The 19695-nt window shown below is 46.5% G+C and overlaps 1 protein-coding gene across 2 annotated transcripts in view; it reads left to right on the top strand.

The window, feature by feature from the left end:
• The window catches only part of ALK (ALK receptor tyrosine kinase), a 690188-nt gene that overhangs the window by 605475 nt on the left and 65018 nt on the right, over positions 1–19695 (top strand). For both annotated transcript variants that reach the window (XM_028099603.2, XM_088026382.1), the window contains 2 exons: positions 1898–1992; positions 2165–2290. In XM_028099603.2, the coding sequence (XP_027955404.1) occupies positions 1898–1992; positions 2165–2290 (221 nt within the window). The remainder of the gene's footprint in view (positions 1–1897; positions 1993–2164; positions 2291–19695) is intronic.

Below are 19695 nucleotides of genomic sequence, written 5' to 3'. Positions count from 1 at the left end.
CCAGATGGGTCCTGCTGTCTCCTCCCTGCCCCAGCACCTACCATCCCCAGACCCCATTCCCAGAATGCCTCTGCTCCACCCCTGCGGTCCCCACACCCCAGCAGGACCCACCTTCGTCCCCCCACGACACCTCCCCCCCGCCCCGTCCCCTCCCTGCAGCCTCTGGAGTCTGGAGCATTTGGGGCAGGGTCGGCAGGGTGGCCTTGTGGGTGGATGGAGGCTGCACTGCATGTTTATGTCTGATTCGACATCTGACTGAGTCTTCCCTGATTGTTAGGAGTGTTCCTGACTCCAACTATGTGCAATTCCCCGTGTCAATCAAACTCTTTTAAACAGCAGCTGCCACTGTTGTTGCCTTGCAGAGCACTTTAGAAACTCTTCTATTTAGAGACCATGCCAGCCCCAGCCTGCATCACGCCTTCCATGCTAAGAGGCCCAGTGGCGGCTTGAGAACCTTGCAGCCCTAATCTCTCAGTAATGAAGAAGGAGGGCAGACAGAAGGGAGGGAGAGCAGAGAGGGGAGGGGAGCCATGCAGTCTCCCAGGAAGGGCCCAGTTAGGGCAAAACAGGGGTTTTGTCCCTCTCCCCCATGCTCAGCAGGCGCACACAGGTAATTCACTTGCTCCGGGCCCAGGCCGCCTGCAAGGTACGCCCGTGACGCTTAGCACCTGCCTGTCCCCTCAGCCTGTGGATAACAGATGAGGAGGTGGTAACCCAGGGTGGAGAAATCGGAAGGGTGCGCTGTGGGGCCTTACCCACTGCTCTTCCACCCAGGGATGTGATTCTTTCTAGTCTCCATCCCCAAGTGGCTCCGTGCACCTGTTCTCTTGCTGCCTGCAAGTAGCATCTCTCTCACCCTGGCAACTGCTGTAAACAGAACAAGACGACAGTGTTAGGGCCCCTGTTTGCCCCCTGAGGATCCCAGGCCTGGCTGTGTCCCAGGTGACACGGGCTGGAGCTGGGAGCTCATCTGCCGACAGAGTCCCCCGGGAAATCTAAGGAAACCGTGACCTTGCCATGGCTCATGGAGAAGCCTGATGCTGTGCGTGATACACACATGCCGCTCACCATTTTTGTGTCCTTCCGCACCCCTCAGCCACGAGCCACCAGGGCCGGGCCATGCTCTGAGCTGTCCCTCACTCCAGTTCCTCTGCCACAGATGTCCTCCCCTCACGGTTCCCCGGCCCCACAAGCACACCTCCGAGTCCTCGCCTTCCTTCGAAACCAACTTAAAGGCTGCCTTCTCTGTGAAGAAACCTCAGTAGGTTTGCCGTTAATACTTACAGCCTGCTCTGTGTTAGTTACAAACACTCCCAGGGATCAGAGTCAAATTATTTAATATTTAACAACGGGTCAGGCACCGCACAGAGCAAGCCCAGTGGAGACTGACACTGGATAAGACACCAGATCCTTGAGATCCTTCCCCCACCCCGCTGTGCAGGGGGTTAACTTTTCAGTTGCTGAATAATGGGGAAAACTAGGGGTACCAGGGAAGAAGCCAGGGGACACTTGGGGGACAGTGGCCCTTTATCAGATGGTACAGAAATTTTTTAATAATGACTTCGGCTCCACCAGGGGGTACCCACTGAATATCAAGCCTACCCATTTCTACCCACCCTCCACACCCAAAAAGTGAAAGAGGTCTCCTCGGAGCTTCAGGCAGTACTGGAACCAAGCCCCAAACTCCAGGATGGATGAACCTATGGAACGATCCCTCAGAAAGGAAGTAGGGGGAGCCGTGGACTGTTCCCCTCTCACAACTGCTCTGTGATTAGGGGAGGCTCACATGAAGGACTGCTATGAGCCAGGCATCGGCACGCATCCACCAGATGCTGAGTCCTACCAGGTGACTGACCCACGCCGTTTCTCACACACGCTCCTCTTAACACACCTACAGGTTCTGGCTGCAGATTGTTGTTTGGTGGGGGCAAGGATCCAGAGCCACCGTGGCTTTTGACAATATCTCCATCAGCCTGGACTGCTACCTCACCAGTGAGTTCACCCTGTCCCTGGCACTTGTCCCCAACCCAGACAACCCCGGGCCTCACTTACCCTCCTTAACCTGAGCCCACCTGCCTCTCCCACCTTCCCTGGGGGCATGCTCTGCTCTCTCCCTTAAACCAGGCCTCACTTAACTCAGCCCACGGGGTCTTCTCTATTCTAGTCAGTGGGGAGCACAAGATACCACAGGATACGGCACCCAGATCAAGAAATCTATTTGAGAGAAATCCAAACAAGGAGCCAAAAGCCTGGGACAGTACAAGAGAGGTCCCCGTCTTTGACCCCACAGGTAAGGGTTCAACTTACAAATTTGAGCAAAGTCATTTTTTGTTGTTGTTGCAAAAGGCAGAAGAAAGATACGGGTTGTGATGGCAGTGGGGGGCTGTGTTTAAAGAATAAAATAGTCAACCTTTAAAAGGACCATCACCTCTACCCTGGCTATAGGCCTCTAAGGGGAGGTTGTTTGGGTCTCTTATTGCCTGGCTGAATGGAGCGTCTGGAAGTTGAGCAAAGGAGCAACTCTCCTCTGTGCCTGGGGAATACCCAGGCACCAACACGGGAGAACAAAGCTGATCTCCTTTCCTCAAACTCGGTCCCTTGAAACCACTCCCCATTTACTGAACAAAGGAAACCTTACATCAGACTTCTTGTAAAGGGGGTCGGGCCCCAAACCAACGTTATTTGTAGCACAAAGCCATCACGGGTAAAGGCCCCAAAACTTCACGTTCAACACATTTCCCCAAACCTTGGCTCCCTTCCAAAGCTGTCTGTTTCAGCATCTTCCAGGCTGAAGGACTTCTCATGGGGACTCTTGCTGCTTCAAACACAGGCTTCTTCAGCCTCTGGCTCTAAACCATGGTGTGACTTCTCAGCTATTCTTTGTACAAGGAGGAAATCTCCTAGAATCAGTCTCCAGAGCCAGTATGATGTTCCTTGGCAGTTATTAGACCTGTGAGCCTCGCCCCAGAGAAGCTGGGGCCCAACACCAGCAGGTCAAGGGGTTCCCCCAGGTGGGCTGGATGCCTGGGTATGGGAGTGAAGTGAGTAACCTGGAGAAGTACGTGTACAGCACTGTCCACCCACACTCTTTTTCCAATAAAAGATCACTTTATTAAAATAACAATAGATAAATGATAAATTTCTACTTAAAATGTAAAATCCTTGTTTAGTGCAAAGTACAAAGAGAAAAACAAGTGGAGACTTACACCTTCACACTAAATTCACTGACTCTCAACTTATTTTGTAAATATCAGCTTTGCTTTGTCTTCTAAGAAAGAAACCCCTCCTTTCTCTGGCTGAAAAGCCACACCAGGCGTAGCTCTCTCTGTCCCCGATTCCTGCCTGATCTAACCCAGTAGCCAGACCAGGGGGGAAAAGTTCATTGCTTTTCCCCCTCACCTCTCCCCCTCTCCTCCCTTCACCTTTAACTAAACCCTCAAAACACTTTTTCATTTGTCTACATGAAGGGGAACCTGCCACCTCCATTTCCCTACTCTGCCTTATCATTCATGAAAACGGCTAAGATGAGGGCTGCAGCCTCCTGTCCATCATTTGCCACCACTCCCCTCCCTGCCACCCACCCCAGGGACGGACCTCCGGGACTCCCCGGGCCCTGGTCAGTGATTGCCTCCCTGCAATGCATTCAGGACACGTTCAGCAAACCTCGTGGCAGGCCCCGGCCCTGCCTCACCACCAACACTGATTACATAGCAGGAGCTCCAGAAACACTTACAGATTGGCGGACTGACAGGGTGACAGGGTGGGTTGGGGTGGGTGGCCCTTGAGGCTTGAGCTCAGTTCTTGGATGTTGGCAGCCAGCACTTAGGAGCAGCCATCCCCGCCACTTGACTCCCCAGTTTATTGCCATATAATTCCCACTGTCCCTAAAAGGCTCATCAATGAGGGTCCACGCAGTGGCCACTTAGACTAATGAAATCATGCAGTGGCTGGAAAGCGGCGATGCTCCCCCACCACCTCCAAATAAAATTGGAAGCGAGTGGCTGCCTGAGAGGCTGGAGCTTCCTCTACTGCCCAACCCAGCCTCAGAGCAGGAGGCAGGTGGCTATGGGACAGTGTTCTGTCTCCAGGCCCCCTTCTGGAATGACCCCGCCTCTAAGGGAAGAGGAACTGAGGCAGATACATCCCCAAGCAGCCTTAGTGGGTTCCTTGGAAAGGCTTTAGAAAACTGAATACAGAGACAATGATTTCCCAGGAACCCACTCTTGCACAGGGGAGCTCGAGGGCAGGGAGAAACTGAGGCAGGCTCCCAGCCCCTGCCCCTGCTGACAGATGTCCCAGCCCCACCATGCTGCCCACACCTAGCACCCTCTGAATCATCAGGAGAAGGAGGAGCAGGGTTGCCTTTCCCCACCCCCCACAGGCAAAGCCCATCACGCCCCCTGAGGTGCCACTTGGCCAGGACCCAGCCTCAGGGTCAAGGAGAACAGGCCACCCTGGGTCTATGCCGTGGCCCTCCCTCACCTGGCTTTCATCTAGACCTACACACAGCTCCTACACACTTCCTCTGGGGCCAGTTACGTGCTCAGAGATGCTGAGCCGAGCAAGACCCAGGTCAGGCGGTCAAAGAACTGCCAGTGTACAAGAGGAGAGCGCAGGTAGAGGGGGAGGGGCGCCTGCGAGCCAGTAGGTCATGGCCAGCAAGGGGAAGCTGAGACCAGTTCAGAGCTTCTGCCTTCCTGAGGGCCTCTAGAGAAGAAGGGAGGGCTGCGGTGGGAGGGGAAGGGGAGGGGAAGAGCGATTGAGGGGTCTGCCTGCCTGACCCTGGGCTGGGGTGTTTCATACACCAACCCATCCAGACCTCACTCTGGCTGGGGAGAGTTGGTGTCATTACCACCGTGGGATGAGAAGATGGTTTAGAGGGATGAGTCCCCCCGCTGGTAGGGAATGGAGCCAAGATGTGACCCCGAAGTCTACGTTCTTTCAGCCAACTAAGCCATTCCAGGTAGCCAAGTCCAGAGATGAACACTGAACATGGGAAAGAGCAGGAAAGCATCCCTACAAAACGCCTGCATGTCCAGTAAACACGTCAGCTCCCAGCCTTCAACAAAGGATGGGGGACCCCAAATAACAAGATTTCCTTCCCAAAGTTCAGCGCTGTCAGTTTCTGCTGGGCTGGAACAAGGTCAGCTGGTGGCATTTCAGCTCTCCTCCTGGCAGGGGTTAGAGCAGCTCCTGGAAACACAAAAGGTACACGGGGGCTTTTGAAAACAGTCACCCACAACACATCCAGGTCTCCCTAAGCACTCTGAACGTCCCCAAAGTCAGCCCCATGACAAGGCCCTGACCTCTGGGTCTGGGGGTTCCCTCACCCCAAAGGCCACAGGGCGGAGCTGAGCCACTGGAGCATCGAGGCAGGGAAAAGCCTGTCCAGGTGCTTCCTGAAGCATTCTCGGAAGCCTGAGTCACTTTAGCTAATCAGATGAAGAAACTGAGAGAGAAAATGGGGCAAGTATTAAGTCTGGGAAAATTACATTTGTCAGCTTTGCACATACAATTACGCTAACCAACTGCTTAGGATAATGCAATCACGGGGCTGCAGAGTTCTCTCTCTCTCTCTCTCTCGGCAGTAATGAAAGTGCAAGCAGGCTCTGCCACCCCCTCAAAGCCCAGATAAGGACAGGCAGGACCCCCAAGGCCCATGACCCTGCTTCAGCTTCCTTACCCCTCTCTCCTCCTGTGAGCTCACATGTTGTATAGGGAGAGCAGGAGGGAATCAGCTCAGAAAACTTACATAAGAACCAGCCCAAACCTTGGGCCCAACCCACAAGTATCAGTAACTCATGGAGCCCTGGCATCAAACCACACTCTCGCCTCTGAGTTGGTTAGTGATGGTTGGTTTACTGTTTTCTGAGTACACATCTCTTGCCGAAGGGCAGGGGGGCAATTAAAACTGGGTAGGATCACGAAAAGAGCACTAGACCAGGAGTCAGCAGCTCTGTGCACAGCCTTGGCAGGCCTGCACTAGCAGGCTATGGTCCTGGGGTGGGTCCTGCCTCTGCACAGCCTTCTCTCTCCTCATCTAACAGCTGGGGCATGTCAGCAAACCCCCACATAGCAGAGCTCAGAGGAGAGGCGCTAATGGCAACACAGGCAAAGGCAAGCAAACTGCTTCTTTTAATAGTCCAGGCTTAAAGTAGACAGTCTCCAGGTCCCTCCCCATCACCAGCTCCGAGGTTTTAAGGGCTGAAGGAATAAGGGTGTAAGGGACCCAGAGCTTTCTTGGCCTATCTCTCTAATTAACCCATGGCACTGCTAATGTGCCCAGAAGAAAGGGTGACAGACTGTCCATTTCCCCGCATGCTCCTATGACTCAAGAACAGATGCCAATTTCAATGAGAAAGTTTTATGTGTTTCATATAAATTGATTGAGTCTATTTCTGCTAAATGCATTATCCATTCACCACAGAACAACTATTAGAGCTAATAGAATTTGTAGCTAGAGCCATTATGGTCCAAGCGTGCTCTTCTGGGGATGACAGCATTGTTGCAAGGCAGGCTTGCCAGGGCCCGGCCCCCTCGCTCAGAACCTGTCTTCTCATTTCCACCAGAGCCTTCTGTGCTCGGGCACTGCAGGCCCAGCCAAGCTCACTTCGGCGGCATACCCAAATAGTGAGGAGCCAGCGAGTTCCTGAACAAATAAATGTATTCCAGTCCAGTCCCAAACAAATCATAGCATCCTATCATCTGTTGGCACTGCAGACAGCTACCTACAAGCTGGAGGGAGCTGGGGTCCCTGCTTTCGCCTTAGCTCTTTACCGTGTGCCGGTCTGGGAGGCAGGAGGCCCCCAGACATATGGGGAGGACAGGAAACAAGTAAGGATAGAAGTGCAGGGGAGCCCTACTCATCCCGGTGGGGGGGGGAGGGGTGGGGAACTCTGATTGGACTCTCAGCTCCATTGCATCATTGACAGCCTTCCCCAGAGGTGCCCAGTGACAGAATCTGGGACTTACTGAGTGCAGCAGGGACCCAGATCCACCTCAGGCTTTCTCCAAGTGTCTCCTCACGCCATCTGCTTCGGGTCACCTTGCGAGGGGAGGGAGGACCCAGAAGTGCTGCTCATTCAAAATGAAGCTTCCTGGTCCCCACAGACCTGTGGAATCTGAATGTCTAGGAAGAGGAGGTCACACTCTGCATTTTTAACAAACTCTCAAGGAAAGCCTGATTTGAAATAAAGTTTCGCAATCCCAAAGGGCAGCCTGACCTCTTGAAAACAGATGAGGAGGAGCCTAGGCCTGGGGAAGGTGAGGGGCTGGCTCAGAGTCACATAGCATACTTTTAAGTTTTTATCTCTCAGACAGCAAAGCATTTTGTCGTCTCCTCTTTACACACCTAAAAACCACCAGTCACTGGGCGGTGCTGGATGTGAGCAACTGTCCTGGACTCTTCTGTATGCATTATCTCACTAGGTGGTTCTCTAACACAATCCCCCTTTTACAGATGAGGAAACAGAGGGTAAGTAACTTGCCTTAACTTATACAACTTGTATAAAAAGCTAAAATACATGGTCCTTTTAAAAATTGTATGGGAAAATTAAGTTTTCTAAGCCAGGTAACATTTGGAAGGGCAGGTTGTCATAAATCTTAAAGGAATTCTACCATTGACTAGTCTTCTAGAGGAATCTCTTTAAAAAAAAAAAAACAAAAAAACTCTGTCTAAAGTTTTTGCTTAGAGCACATCTGCATCTTCACTGATGCTCCAAACAGCACCCTCAGCACACGATGTACCCACACACACGTAAGAAAGCTGATAATTGCAACCAATTGGCACCCCTCTGTGTACCCCAGTCCTCACTGGTGCACATGGAACGTACTTTTGTCAGCAGCCATTCCACTGAGGGGAGCAGTTCCTTACGACTTGGGCAGGCATGGGCCGTAGATAGAATCCTGGGGACTTGTTTGGGCGGCTGGCCATGTTCCTGTTCAGCTGGTCTGCTTTTTTACCGAGTATTGTGGATTATCACCTATTTATAGCAAGGGAACTCGTGAGGACGCATGAAGCATCAGCCTCAACAAGGCTTGTGGGCCCCCAGTCCCCACGGCAAGTTCAGTGCCCACCCAATTGCCCTGTCACTCTCCCTTTGAGAGCGGCTCCCTTCCCTGGGAGCTAACAGGGCCAGGCTCCGGGAAGACAGGCGTCATGAACTAATTTGTGATGCATGATGCCCGTGACTGACATGCAAGAGTCTCTTCCAGTGCAAGAGGTTTTTGGTGTTAGGAGACCCCGTCAGCATCCCCAAGAGGTGGCCTGCGTGGTTGCCGAGGGAGAGAAAGCCCTGCCATGGGGATCTGGTGACAGTGCAGGGCGGAGGAGAGGGCTGAGCAGGAGGCTTGCTCCCCACTTCCCCCGACAGAGCCCCCCTACCAGGAACAGTTTCCGGGGCCAATAGTGCACCATTGCAGGCTGCCCCCTTGGATCTGTACCTGGTTACTAAGCATGTTCACCTTCTTTCCTCTGGTCCTTACCTCCCCCCCAGGCTCCCCGAGGATAGACATTACTATCAGAATGCAAGATGGCAACGCTGTTGGTTTTTTGTTTGTTTGTTAGTTACTGAAGTATAGTTGACACACAACTGCACATTCATTTCAGGCGTACAACACAGTGATTTGGCACATCTATACACTATGCTGTGTGCTCCCCACCAGTGTAGCTTCCGTCTGGCACCACACAACACCATCGTAAGACCATTGACTAGACTCCCTATGCTGTACCTCTCATCCCTGTGACTTACTCATTCCATGACCGGAAGCCTGAACCTCCCACGCCGCTTCACCCATTCTGAGTTGGGTATACTTTCCAAGAGCACAGACCACCTGTGTTCAAGTCCCAGCTATGCCACTTACTTTAAGCTACTTCCTTCTCCTTTTTGTGCCTTTGTTTCCCCACGTAAAAAAAAAAAAAATGGTGCTTTTCTCACTAGTGCTTCCATTTCATAGGCTCTATAAAAGGATTAGGCGAGTGCATGCCTGTCCCAGGCTGAAAGAGGTGCAGGACACAAAGTGAGCTGATTGAGTCATTGCTGTGTTCCTCATTTCAGAAGTGAGGAGACAGCATCAGAAACATTGTGTAGCTTGTCCCCCCAGTTAAAGTGCAGAGCCAGGATCCAGACTCAAGCTGGCTCACTCCAAAGTCTTCCTGCTCTAACACTATGCCCACTGGGAGCAATCCCAAATACCATCCAGCTGCTGAAAAGGGAAAAGCTCTTGCTGCATCCAGATCGACTGGTTTTCTCTTTCCAACTCAGGAAATTCAGCTCAGCATTCAACACAGAAAGCATCATTGCTTTCTAGTCAGTGTGTTCTTAGAATTCCCTGAATCCTAGTCCTTTAAAAAAAAAAAAAAAATCATGCAGGGCTGAGTTCAATTCAACAAGCTTAACAAGTGTGTGCTATATGCCTGGTCTGTGCCGAGCCCTGTACTGGGTGCCCCAGGGCCTACAGCTGGGAAGGAGCCAAAGCGCCACTCTTGAAAAAATGCACCACCCAGAGCTGGGTCCACATAAGCCTGAGATGAAACCACTGCTCTCTCAGCACAAGGGAGATCCTGGCTCCCTTTCCAATTTCTAATTCTGATCACATCTGGAATTTGGACGGGTCCTCCCCCACCCCTATACTCCATGGCTCTGACTTCACCCTGTGCTGGATGATGAGGAGGTCTTCATCCAAGATGGGTGCATTGCAAATTCTACTGAACTGATCATCATTTTTGAAAAGAAATCGAGTGTCCTTTGAGAAAGGAAAGAATCTATGCTGTTACTTCAGAACTTCCCAACCGTGGGCCCCACTGGAGAAACAGCACAGCATCAACCAGCTCTGACAGACTCGAAAACACCTCACGAACCCCCAGTCTAATGCTATGTGGTGGTTGGAATCATGGCCAAGCTACAGACAAAATGCCTTAACACCAGGCCATAGTTCCTGTTAGCAGAAGAGATGATTCACTGCCTTTCTCTCCTCTGGATGGCCTCAGAAAACATGTTGCTTTTACCCATTTGTTTCAGTGAAAGGCTGCATAAGTGGGAGACAACAAATGATCCAGGAACTCTCGTCTCAGCACAGCTTGATTAAGATCATTTAGCTCCAAGACCAGCAGAACACAAAAGGCCCCTCCATCAGTGCAAATGCATTAAGCACTTCTTGTGGGGAAGACCACTTTTAATTATCGCCCTACTCCCAGACTTGCTGGTTCAGCCTGCAGAACAAACCTGTACCCCCTTGGAGTCTATTCAGTTTTCTGCTTGTTGCAGCAAAGCTTCAGTGGTCTTGGACAGAGAGATGTTTTGTTTTGTTTTGTTTTGTTTTAATTCATCTGGGCCCAGAGCTGAACAGAGGAACTAAGAGGAGAAAGACTGAAATACTAACTCTAGATCACATAAGGGGATCCTCCCCACTTGCTCCTCCACTGGCAAGAGGAAAAGGGACAAGAGGTGGAGTCACCCTGGCCATCACCGAGTCGAGGAGGAGAGAGAAGACACCTGGGAGAATGCAGCCTAGCCAGGGCCCTCCACACTGGGTGCTTACACAGAAGACGTGGAAGCCAGTGAATGTGCTGGTGTGGAGTTTGGGGGTGGCTAGATAGTGATCTATTGCTTTATAACAAGTTACCATAAATGCAGTAGCTTAAAACAACACACATTTGTTATATTCGTTTCTGCAGGTCAGAAAACTAAGCACAGTTCAGCTGCGTTTTCTCCTTCATCATTTCTCATACAGTTGCAATCAAGGTGTTAGCTAAGGCTGGGTCTCATCTGAAAGCTCAACCAGGGAAGGTGTCGCTCCCGGGTTCACATGATTGTTGGCAGTTCTTGAGAAGCCTAGGAAGAGAGGAGGAGGAGAGAAAGGGAGAAAGACAAAGAGAGAGTCTGCAAGCAAGATGGAAGTTAGTTATAATCTTATGTAATGTAATCATGAAAAAGACATTCCATCCCCTTTACCATATTCCATTGCTTAGAAGCAAAGCAGAGGTCTCACCCATACTCAAAGGGAGGAAACTAAGTAAGGTGTGACTACCAGGATGCAGAGATCACTGGGGACCACCTTAGAACCTACCTGCAGTGGGCTTTTGTATGCCAGAGATCACCTGATTACCAGGAAGCTTTGAGAACTCATTGTGGAGGCTGATGGGCAGAATTCCTGTTCGTGATCTCACGCCTATCAGACACCTAAATATTCACAAAACACCCCCTGAGTGCCAATCCACAGCAAGACGACAAATGCATTGGTCAAGAATCCTGGAGACTAGGGTTCTAGCTTTGTGATTTGAGTAGAATCAAACATTCTGGGCCCCAGTTTTTTCCTTCGTTGTGTAAAGCAGAGAGAACAGTTACCTGCCACACTTCTTTCTCGAGCAGGTTATTGTAGTGAGCAAATGAGCTCATTTCTAGCAGACTTTGAAGGGTACAAAAGAATATACTAACATAAAATGTTGTGACATTGTTATTAACATTATTATTAAAATATATAATGGAAAAGATCAGGCCAGTTCACTCATCCTTCCCATATGTTGCCCTCTATAAATTTTCAGTGTATTTATAATCTTCCTCCTCCCCAAACTATGAGCTGTGCACCTTTGTTTATATGGAAGTGTGTGTTCTGAGTATATTTTTCTTTGAATTTTTTTGCAAAAGTTTCAGGCAAATCCCAGCGAGGCACTCTCAGAGCTAAAAAGGGAGGAGGGGTAGTATTCTGCATTTTGGGTCCTCTCGTCCAATCAGCTCCCTCCCAACACAGTTCATCTTCAACTTGCAAATGAAATGCTCAAACTCCATTTGGGGGAAATATATGACTTATGTGGGGCCATAGAGGATTGCTCCAAAAAGACCCACTCACTGATACAAATTGAAAGAGCGATTTTAGTCTTTTAAAGCTTGTCAAAATCTCAGTCATATGAGGACTCCAGAACTTTCTCCAGGAACAGCTTTTTAATCAAATCCCAGGAGATTGGATTTGAGAGGCCTGATTTGGTTTTTACAGTGAATATTGACAGTATCTTCATAATAATGTGAGCACATTTTACACATTTAATTATTATTTTTTAAGTGACTGACGGATTGATCCTATTCCAGGATTAATGTTAACGAGTGAGGAAAATAAGGCATGGTTTGGGCTCGTCCAGCAACCTAACAGAATCAGGAAAACTCCTCAGGGCTTCAGAATAACTACCTGGAAACAAGGACTATTTATTTTTCTCAACTGGCTTTATGATTTTGATCCTACTTACTAGTCCGTACAGTCTATGAAATGATAGTTGCTGTCAACTGTCAGGTCAGTGGAGGGTCCACACTACTAAGAAGTAGGACTCGAGCATTCTCTTAAGGACTACGGGGCTCCCTACATGTCAGTAATGTGGGTGTGGTTGTATGTCTATGAGTGTGTGCTGGTGTGTACGTGAGTGACAATGTGGAGATGTGTGCTGTCTCCTCGGGCCCTACCCCTTTCTGTTGTGCAGTCATGGCTAAGAGACAAAATAGCTTTCAACAAACACCCATTTATACTACCAGACTGCCTGGCTCTTGCCATCCTATATTGCTCTAATGCTAATACAGGAACACAAAGGGCCAAAGGTGCTCCCGCCAAACCACACGCAGTACCCTCAGCATGCATGATCTCCTCCTCCTGACCCCTCAAGGGGGTTTGAGGGCTGATATTTGGCCTACTCTCTTCTTTCTATGTTGTTTTGCTCTTCACTCAACAAAGGTTTATTAACTTCCTCCTACATGACTGGCACTGTTTTAGGTCCTGGAGACAAAGCAGTGAACAGAATCGACTAAGCCTTACTCAGCTTATAGAGCTTACATGCCAATGAGGGTGACAGACAACAAGGCAAGTGTACGGTGATATATTTCAGATAGTGATGTTTTGTGAAGAAAATAAAGCAAGTTAAGAGGACAGAAATGACAGTGGCAAAGCATATGTGGTGTGTGCATATGTGCTACAATGATGGGGGTGTTAACAGAGAAAACTCTAGGTTCCTTCAAGTGTGTATCAGAGCAGAATCAGATGATGCTATTCATTACTAACATTAAAGTCCTACTTTTTACTCCTAGGCAGACTTGGCTTGGGAAAACCTCCAAGGCCCTCATGGCATAGCTACAACTCTCATAAATGCAAAGGCCCTGACTATGAAGTGTGCAGAGACACAACCGAGAGTGGATGAAAAAAGGGGAGCGCATGCCTGGGCTGAGCAGGCCAGGCGGGGAGAGCGACCCAAATGTCTGGCTCCCCACCAGCGCGAAGGCAAGCTGAAGGCCATGTATGGTGTCTAAAGAAGCTTCGGAAACCTACTCCCTCTCTCCATCACTGTTTGAGGGATAGCAGCAGGAGTCTCTGGTCATTGCTGGAGATCTTGATTCTAGAAGGGTCCATTCAGATTGAAGTAGGACCCAGACAATGGCTGGGAGCCCAAGGAAGGGTCCAGTGCCATAACGAAAAGTACTTTATAGATGATTGCTGACATTAGTTCAGTGGCCCTGTACATGACTAGTGTCATTAATTCAGTGCCTGATGATGGGGAGGCGCATATCTCTGTGATCTTCTTGGCCTTTTCCCCATGTTTGTTTCTTATGAGGCTGCATTTCCGGCCGCCATGGTGGCATCATAAGCGGGAATAAGAAAGAAGTGTTTCTCCTCCCCTTTTCTCTAGGCCTCTCACTCAGACACATTGCCTTCTCTTTCTGGTCCACCATTTGGTCCTATTTCTTCCCCTACTCCTTTCCCTTCTGCCCTTGACATTTGGATTTCCCACCTTCTCAGGTGTCTTTGTTCTCCAATTCATCCTAGAAGGTCCAAGACCCAGACGCAGAAGTCAGGACATTTGTTCTTTCTAGTCCAAATCACTTGGCCAGTTGGGCCACCGGCCCTCCATCTGTCCATCTGTCAGAAGTGTCCCAGTCACAAGGGCCTTGTAAGGATTTCACCCTTAATGACTTAGAACCAGACCATAAGCAAGAACTACTAAGAATAAAGCAATGAAGGGTTCTGGCCTCCTGTACTGTTGCCCCTCTCTCCAGACACAGTGAATCCCATTACATAACCCCCATGGCCAAGCACCAGACTAAGGTCTTCTCTCCCCACCCGCCCCAACCAGTCCATGGAGAAGAGCAGATACGGGCAGAAATCAATGACTCTTCAGGCCTGCATGTGGCAAGGCTGGTGTTCGAACCGCCACCACTTCCCACTGGAAACTCAAAACCAAATCCACTATGTGTAACCCCCAGATGGGTGAGTCTGCAACAACCCTCTCCCCATCAAATACTTTATTAACACAACTCTGGCCTTGAAACCAACTTGGGAATAACAAAATTAGCCCTGAAGACTCCCTTAACTTAATTTTTACAGCTCTGTTTTCAGGAGAGTGTTGTTCCTGTGACCTTTCTCTTCTCTCATGTGTTACTGACATTCCCTCAGGGAGCAGGGGGTGGCTGAGAACACAACACAGCAACCATCACAGGGCCATTAAAAACGCCCTCGGATTGCCGGGTGTCAGAGCTGTTTAGGGTAACTCCATCCTGAAAGCAGCTTTTATCTCAACAGCCCTGACTTGTTGCCCTGCTGGTGGGGAGCTGGCTAGCTCAGAGGTTCCCTTCCATGAAGAGATATCTGCCTCCCAGCAGAGAGGGACATGGGCCTCTGGTCTTTGTTCTCTGGGAGACCTCAGCATTTTTAGGCATCCTGTCTGGTGGAACTGTGTGAGGGGCCAAGGAGATGATGATGTAACAGTAAAACACAGATCATGTGCAGGAGCCTACCTAGCACAGAAGACAGGGCTGGTGTTTGAATTATTGTTACCACCTCCTAACTTCTCATCATCAAAAAAGAACAAGAGAGAAATGACCAGAAAGCTTTGCACAAATGAACACTGTGTGTGTGTCGTGTGTATATGTGGTGTGTGAGTGTGTGGAGTGTGTGAGTGGGTCATATGTGTGATGTGAGAGTTTGTGTGATGTGTGTGAGTGAGTGTGAGTGTGAGCATATGAGAGTTTTGTGGTGGGTGTGTGAACATATGGAGTGTATGTGTGGTGTGAAAGTGTTGTGGGTATGAGTGTGTGAGAGTATGTGTGTGAGAGTTTGCATGGTGGGTATGAGAGTGTGTGTGAGAGTGTGCATGTGTGTGCATATGTCATGCAAAGAAACAGTCTAAGAAGCAAACTAGAACATGGAAAATTCACCAACTGAGAACTGTGTTGTAGGAAGAGTAAATGTGACCTGCCTCTCCTCACTTAACCCCAGATTTAACTTTTCTACATGGTCGCCTATCTGGTAAGATAAAAGTGATTCTTCCCCCCTTCCCTATCTACTGACCTAACATGGTTTTCAGGAGCTAAACTTGCTGGAGGCTGGAGGTGTTACATAAATGTGCTATAATGAAATGCGTTGAAATTGGAGGCCCTGTTCACTCATAATCATAGTAATGTCTTTCTACCTAAGGTTGGACTTCCAGGAACTTCCACCATCTACTAAATAGAAGTACCAAGATATCAATATATCCCCAAATTGTGAGATAAAGGCCTCTTGCAGCTAGCTGGCCCTCAGCCTGAGGCAGAGATATGGGGTCACTCTCACGCCCTCACCCAACACTGAGTATAAAATAAGATTATACATAGAAGGACATGCTGAAGCACTAGGAAAACATGTGTGACAGTGAGAGAGAAGAAAGTGGATTAGTATAAAGTATTTATAGTTGAGGGCCATTTCATGAAAGGACAAATAGCCCTAAACAACTGGTTAAGTCTGGGTGGCACTACCAAGAAAAAGTTAAATTATACTTAGTGGGCTGTATTCCAAAAAGGCAGACATGATGTAACAGCAAGTTCTAGGCCATGGTCCTTGGAGATGTCCCTGATATGTAGTCTGAAAAACCCTGCAGCCCCAGTAGTAGAAATGCAGTTGAGAGACTGACCAGACAGATGATATACAAGGGCTAATCATAGCAAGTGACCTCAAGTGATACCTACATTACAATTTTTCTCAAAGATTCTGGGAAGATGGCAGTGATGGTGGTACCAGCATAGTTGTCCATCTCTCTGAATCTAAAAGCAAACAACCATATATCAAAACTGAAAACCCATGGACATTTACAACAACAATTTTTTATTAAAAAATACCCCAGATACAAATGGATGCAGACGAAGTGCAACCACCATATGATCTGCCTAATATCAGCATCTGAGCAAGAGAAAGGAGATGAAGGCAACAGGCTGTCTTATAAACCTGAGAGCAGGAGAAAATCGCTGACAGATACTTGCTGAAAATGACTGACAACCAATTTGAGAACCATTGCTCAATCTAGGAGAGGCTTTGTCCAGTCCAGGTATATGTGAGTACAAGGGGCCATGGTAATGTTTGAAAGAGCTAGGGGGACCTGGCCACCAAGCCTCCTTTCCAGGAAAGAGCCCATACCAAGAAGAAATTTCTAGATTTTACTCAATTCCAACATTGAGTAGGATAGGAATAACAGAGACATAGACAGATAGATGATAGATAGATAGATGATAGATAGATAGATATCCAGATAAATATGAAGGAAAGAAAGAGAGCCAGAAATGTTTGAAGGAAAACCACCATATTTTTCAACACTGTATGAAGAAAAGAATAGAAGGAGCTCTGTGAAGTTAGAAAAGCTCCTGAACTCTAAAAGTCCTAGAAAATTAATTTCATGTAAAAATGCATAGGTATGACTGTATGGTGACTAATATAGCATAATAAAATTAATTAATTAATTAATTAATTTTTAGAAATAGAAAAATAAAAATGCATAGGTATCAAGACCAAATCCTATCCACATTACAATAAGAACTTTAAAAGAGTGTAGAAGACAAAACAACAGCCCCACACACCAGTGAAAGCATACCAGAAAGACCCACCTACAAAAGAGATCAAAATTGTAACCTACTTCCAAATGAGCTGACACTAAAACAGTGAAAAAATAACAAAAGCCAGTGTTACAAAAGATTAAAAATGAAGTGGTAAAACTCAGAAAAGAATTTGAGATAAAAGGAAAAAATAATTTCAGAAATAAAAACTAAATTAGAAGGTATGCAAGAGCAAATACACCCAACAGTTAATGCCTTACAAGAAATAGAAGGTGAAAAGAGAAAAAAATTTTTAAATAAAAAAGATGACATCCATCAAGATAGGCAGAGAAGATCCAACATGCAGATAACAAGAGTGCCTGAAGAAGAAAAATCGGAGAAAGGGAACAAAACAAATGCTTAAAGCTGTAAGTCAAGGAAATTTTTCTTATTGAATCTAATTATTAAAAGAGCACACTGTGTTGCTGAGAATACTAACCCAGGTGAGCAATACCAAAGGGTATTCTAGTAAAATTGCTGGAAATTAAAGAAAAAGAAGAAAAGGACTTTGGGCACCTAACCAAAGACAGCAAGTGATTTATTAGAAAATGAAATTTAGATTATCATCAGAGTTTTTGATAGTACTACTTTATACCAGAAACAATGGAGTAAAATATTTAATATACGCAAGAGAAAAAATATTATCAATATCCAAGAACTCAAAGAATATTATTCCCATGAGCTCTTCCTAAGGAATCTACTTGAAAATAAGCTTCAGACAACCAAAATGACTAGAGATATTTCAGCATGACTGATAGGAGCATTAAACGTATAGCACTTACAGAAGTGAGACTAACTAAAGGTTAAAGAGGGAAGAGTATTGTATGTAATGGTGATATGCCCAAACAGAGTAGCTACAGTACAACTTTGGGAAATTATAGGAGAAAGGAGAGCACATACATCAAAAAAAAAATTTTAACTCATTTCAGTTTTTATTTTTTTATTTATTTTATTTTATTTTTTAGAGAGAGAAAGAGAATGCAAGCGGGATCATGGGAGGGTGGCCGAGGTAGAGGGAGAGAGAGAATCTCAAGCAGGCTCCATGCCCAGAGCAGAGCCCAGCAAGGGGCTTGATCTCACAACCCTGAGATCCTGACCTGAACCGAAATCAAGAGTCAGACGCTTAGCCAGTTGAGCCACCCAGGGTCCCCTGGATCTCAGTTTTTATATCAATGATGGTAAAGTAGCAGTGTTGTAGTTCTGATACTATTTTGTGTATTATGAAGGATAAAGTAACTGAGTAATTATAGAATATTCTAAACCTATTATCACCTGTGTTCTTGAGAACCAAGATTCTCAGTGTGGAAAAAAGAAATGCCGATGTAATACAGAGGAGATTAAATTTAAAACCTTGTAGTCCTGAATTTGACCTGAAAGTATCATTGTGAGCTCATGAGGTATTTTGTCATATACATATGTATCTACTTCATATGTATGTATGTTTATAGTGATACACATACATGTATCTTAGCTCTGTCCTCTAAAGAAGCCTAGAAACAATCACCAGCCCAGTAGCAGTAAGTGTCTATGGCACCTAGATTGTGTACTTACAGGATGTTTTTTCACTAAAAGAAATCAAAACTTTTGAGAAGATGGCTGAGTCCAGGTCTAGGGAAGGAACATTTCATCTTACCAGATAGCAAGGAAACAAAATAACTTAGGAAGCTACCACTGAGCAAAAATGTGACAATATGAACTTCTAAAGGATAATAATTATGATTAATTAAAACTCAAAAATATGTTTAAATTCACAGATTAATAATGATATATAAGAAACTAACTGGTCAACTTCAGAGGATGATAGAAAATTAATCCATCATCATGAAACTATAAATAAGATGAAAGAATTGAGCATTTATCCTGCCTTTCCTGTATGAACTGTACCACTTGGTAACCAAATAGTAGATGAAAGGAAGCATCTTCTTATATATTCCAACTAATAAATAAGTGAAAAAGATATCATTTAAATATCATTATTTTGCAATTCCCAATAAATAAATGTAGCTAAGCATTAAGTTTCAACAGTTGCTAACATTCAAAAAAAAACAAAAAACAAAAACAAGAATCACTGATCACATATCTAGAAGGGGATGCTGCTCCATTATTTAAAGATTTGAAACAGATGATAGAAATGTTTTAACCTCACAATGGCTACAATATGTGTATTATTTTTATTTTTCCCTAATAAGGAGAACAATTCATTAATTTTCATCATGTACCCAAAAAAGGGTTACTTTTTTCAATTTATAATAAAGAATGGTGTCATATACATTTATTGATGGTGAATGATTATATTTACTTGGATTTGGGTCATGACTTTATTTAATGGTATCTACAATGGCAGCTGAAATGGCTCAATATGCCACAGCTCCCGTGAAGTTCAGCTCAGTCAACAGATACAGATAGAATTCAATTCCATGGATCAGAATCAAAATGGTACCAAAAAATCCACCAGCTCCATTGAGTGCTTTTCTGTGGTACAGCCACATAGGCCTTCAACAGGAGGCAGATCCTTATTATTGTGATTAATAGTAATAGTTGAAAACTTATTTTCCTTGGTATCACGCTTTATTTCTTTGCATTCAATTGAGCAGATGAGATGGCTTAGCAACAGTAATAAAACTAGCACAATCACTGTCTAGCCTATTATTTTTAGCATTGTGCGGTATATTACTAATTGATTTGTTTCTTCTTGGAGGGTACTGCAATATACTTAAAATGAAACCCAGTGTTTAATGGGTATTTCCTTACTCAGCTGTCTATAACCAATCAGTATTTTGATGTTTGTGGGTTCTTTGTACAATTTAGATGTGAATGAGTATTAAAC

This window comes from Eumetopias jubatus, unplaced genomic scaffold (genome assembly GCF_037043125.1).
Source record: "Eumetopias jubatus isolate StellerSeaLion01/CBP00866 unplaced genomic scaffold, mEumJub1_p1.0 scaffold_9, whole genome shotgun sequence".
In the NCBI taxonomy this organism is placed as follows: domain Eukaryota; kingdom Metazoa; phylum Chordata; class Mammalia; order Carnivora; family Otariidae; genus Eumetopias; species Eumetopias jubatus.
The sequence above is the reverse complement of the archived record's forward strand: the minus strand, read 5'-3'. Positions and strand labels throughout refer to the sequence as shown.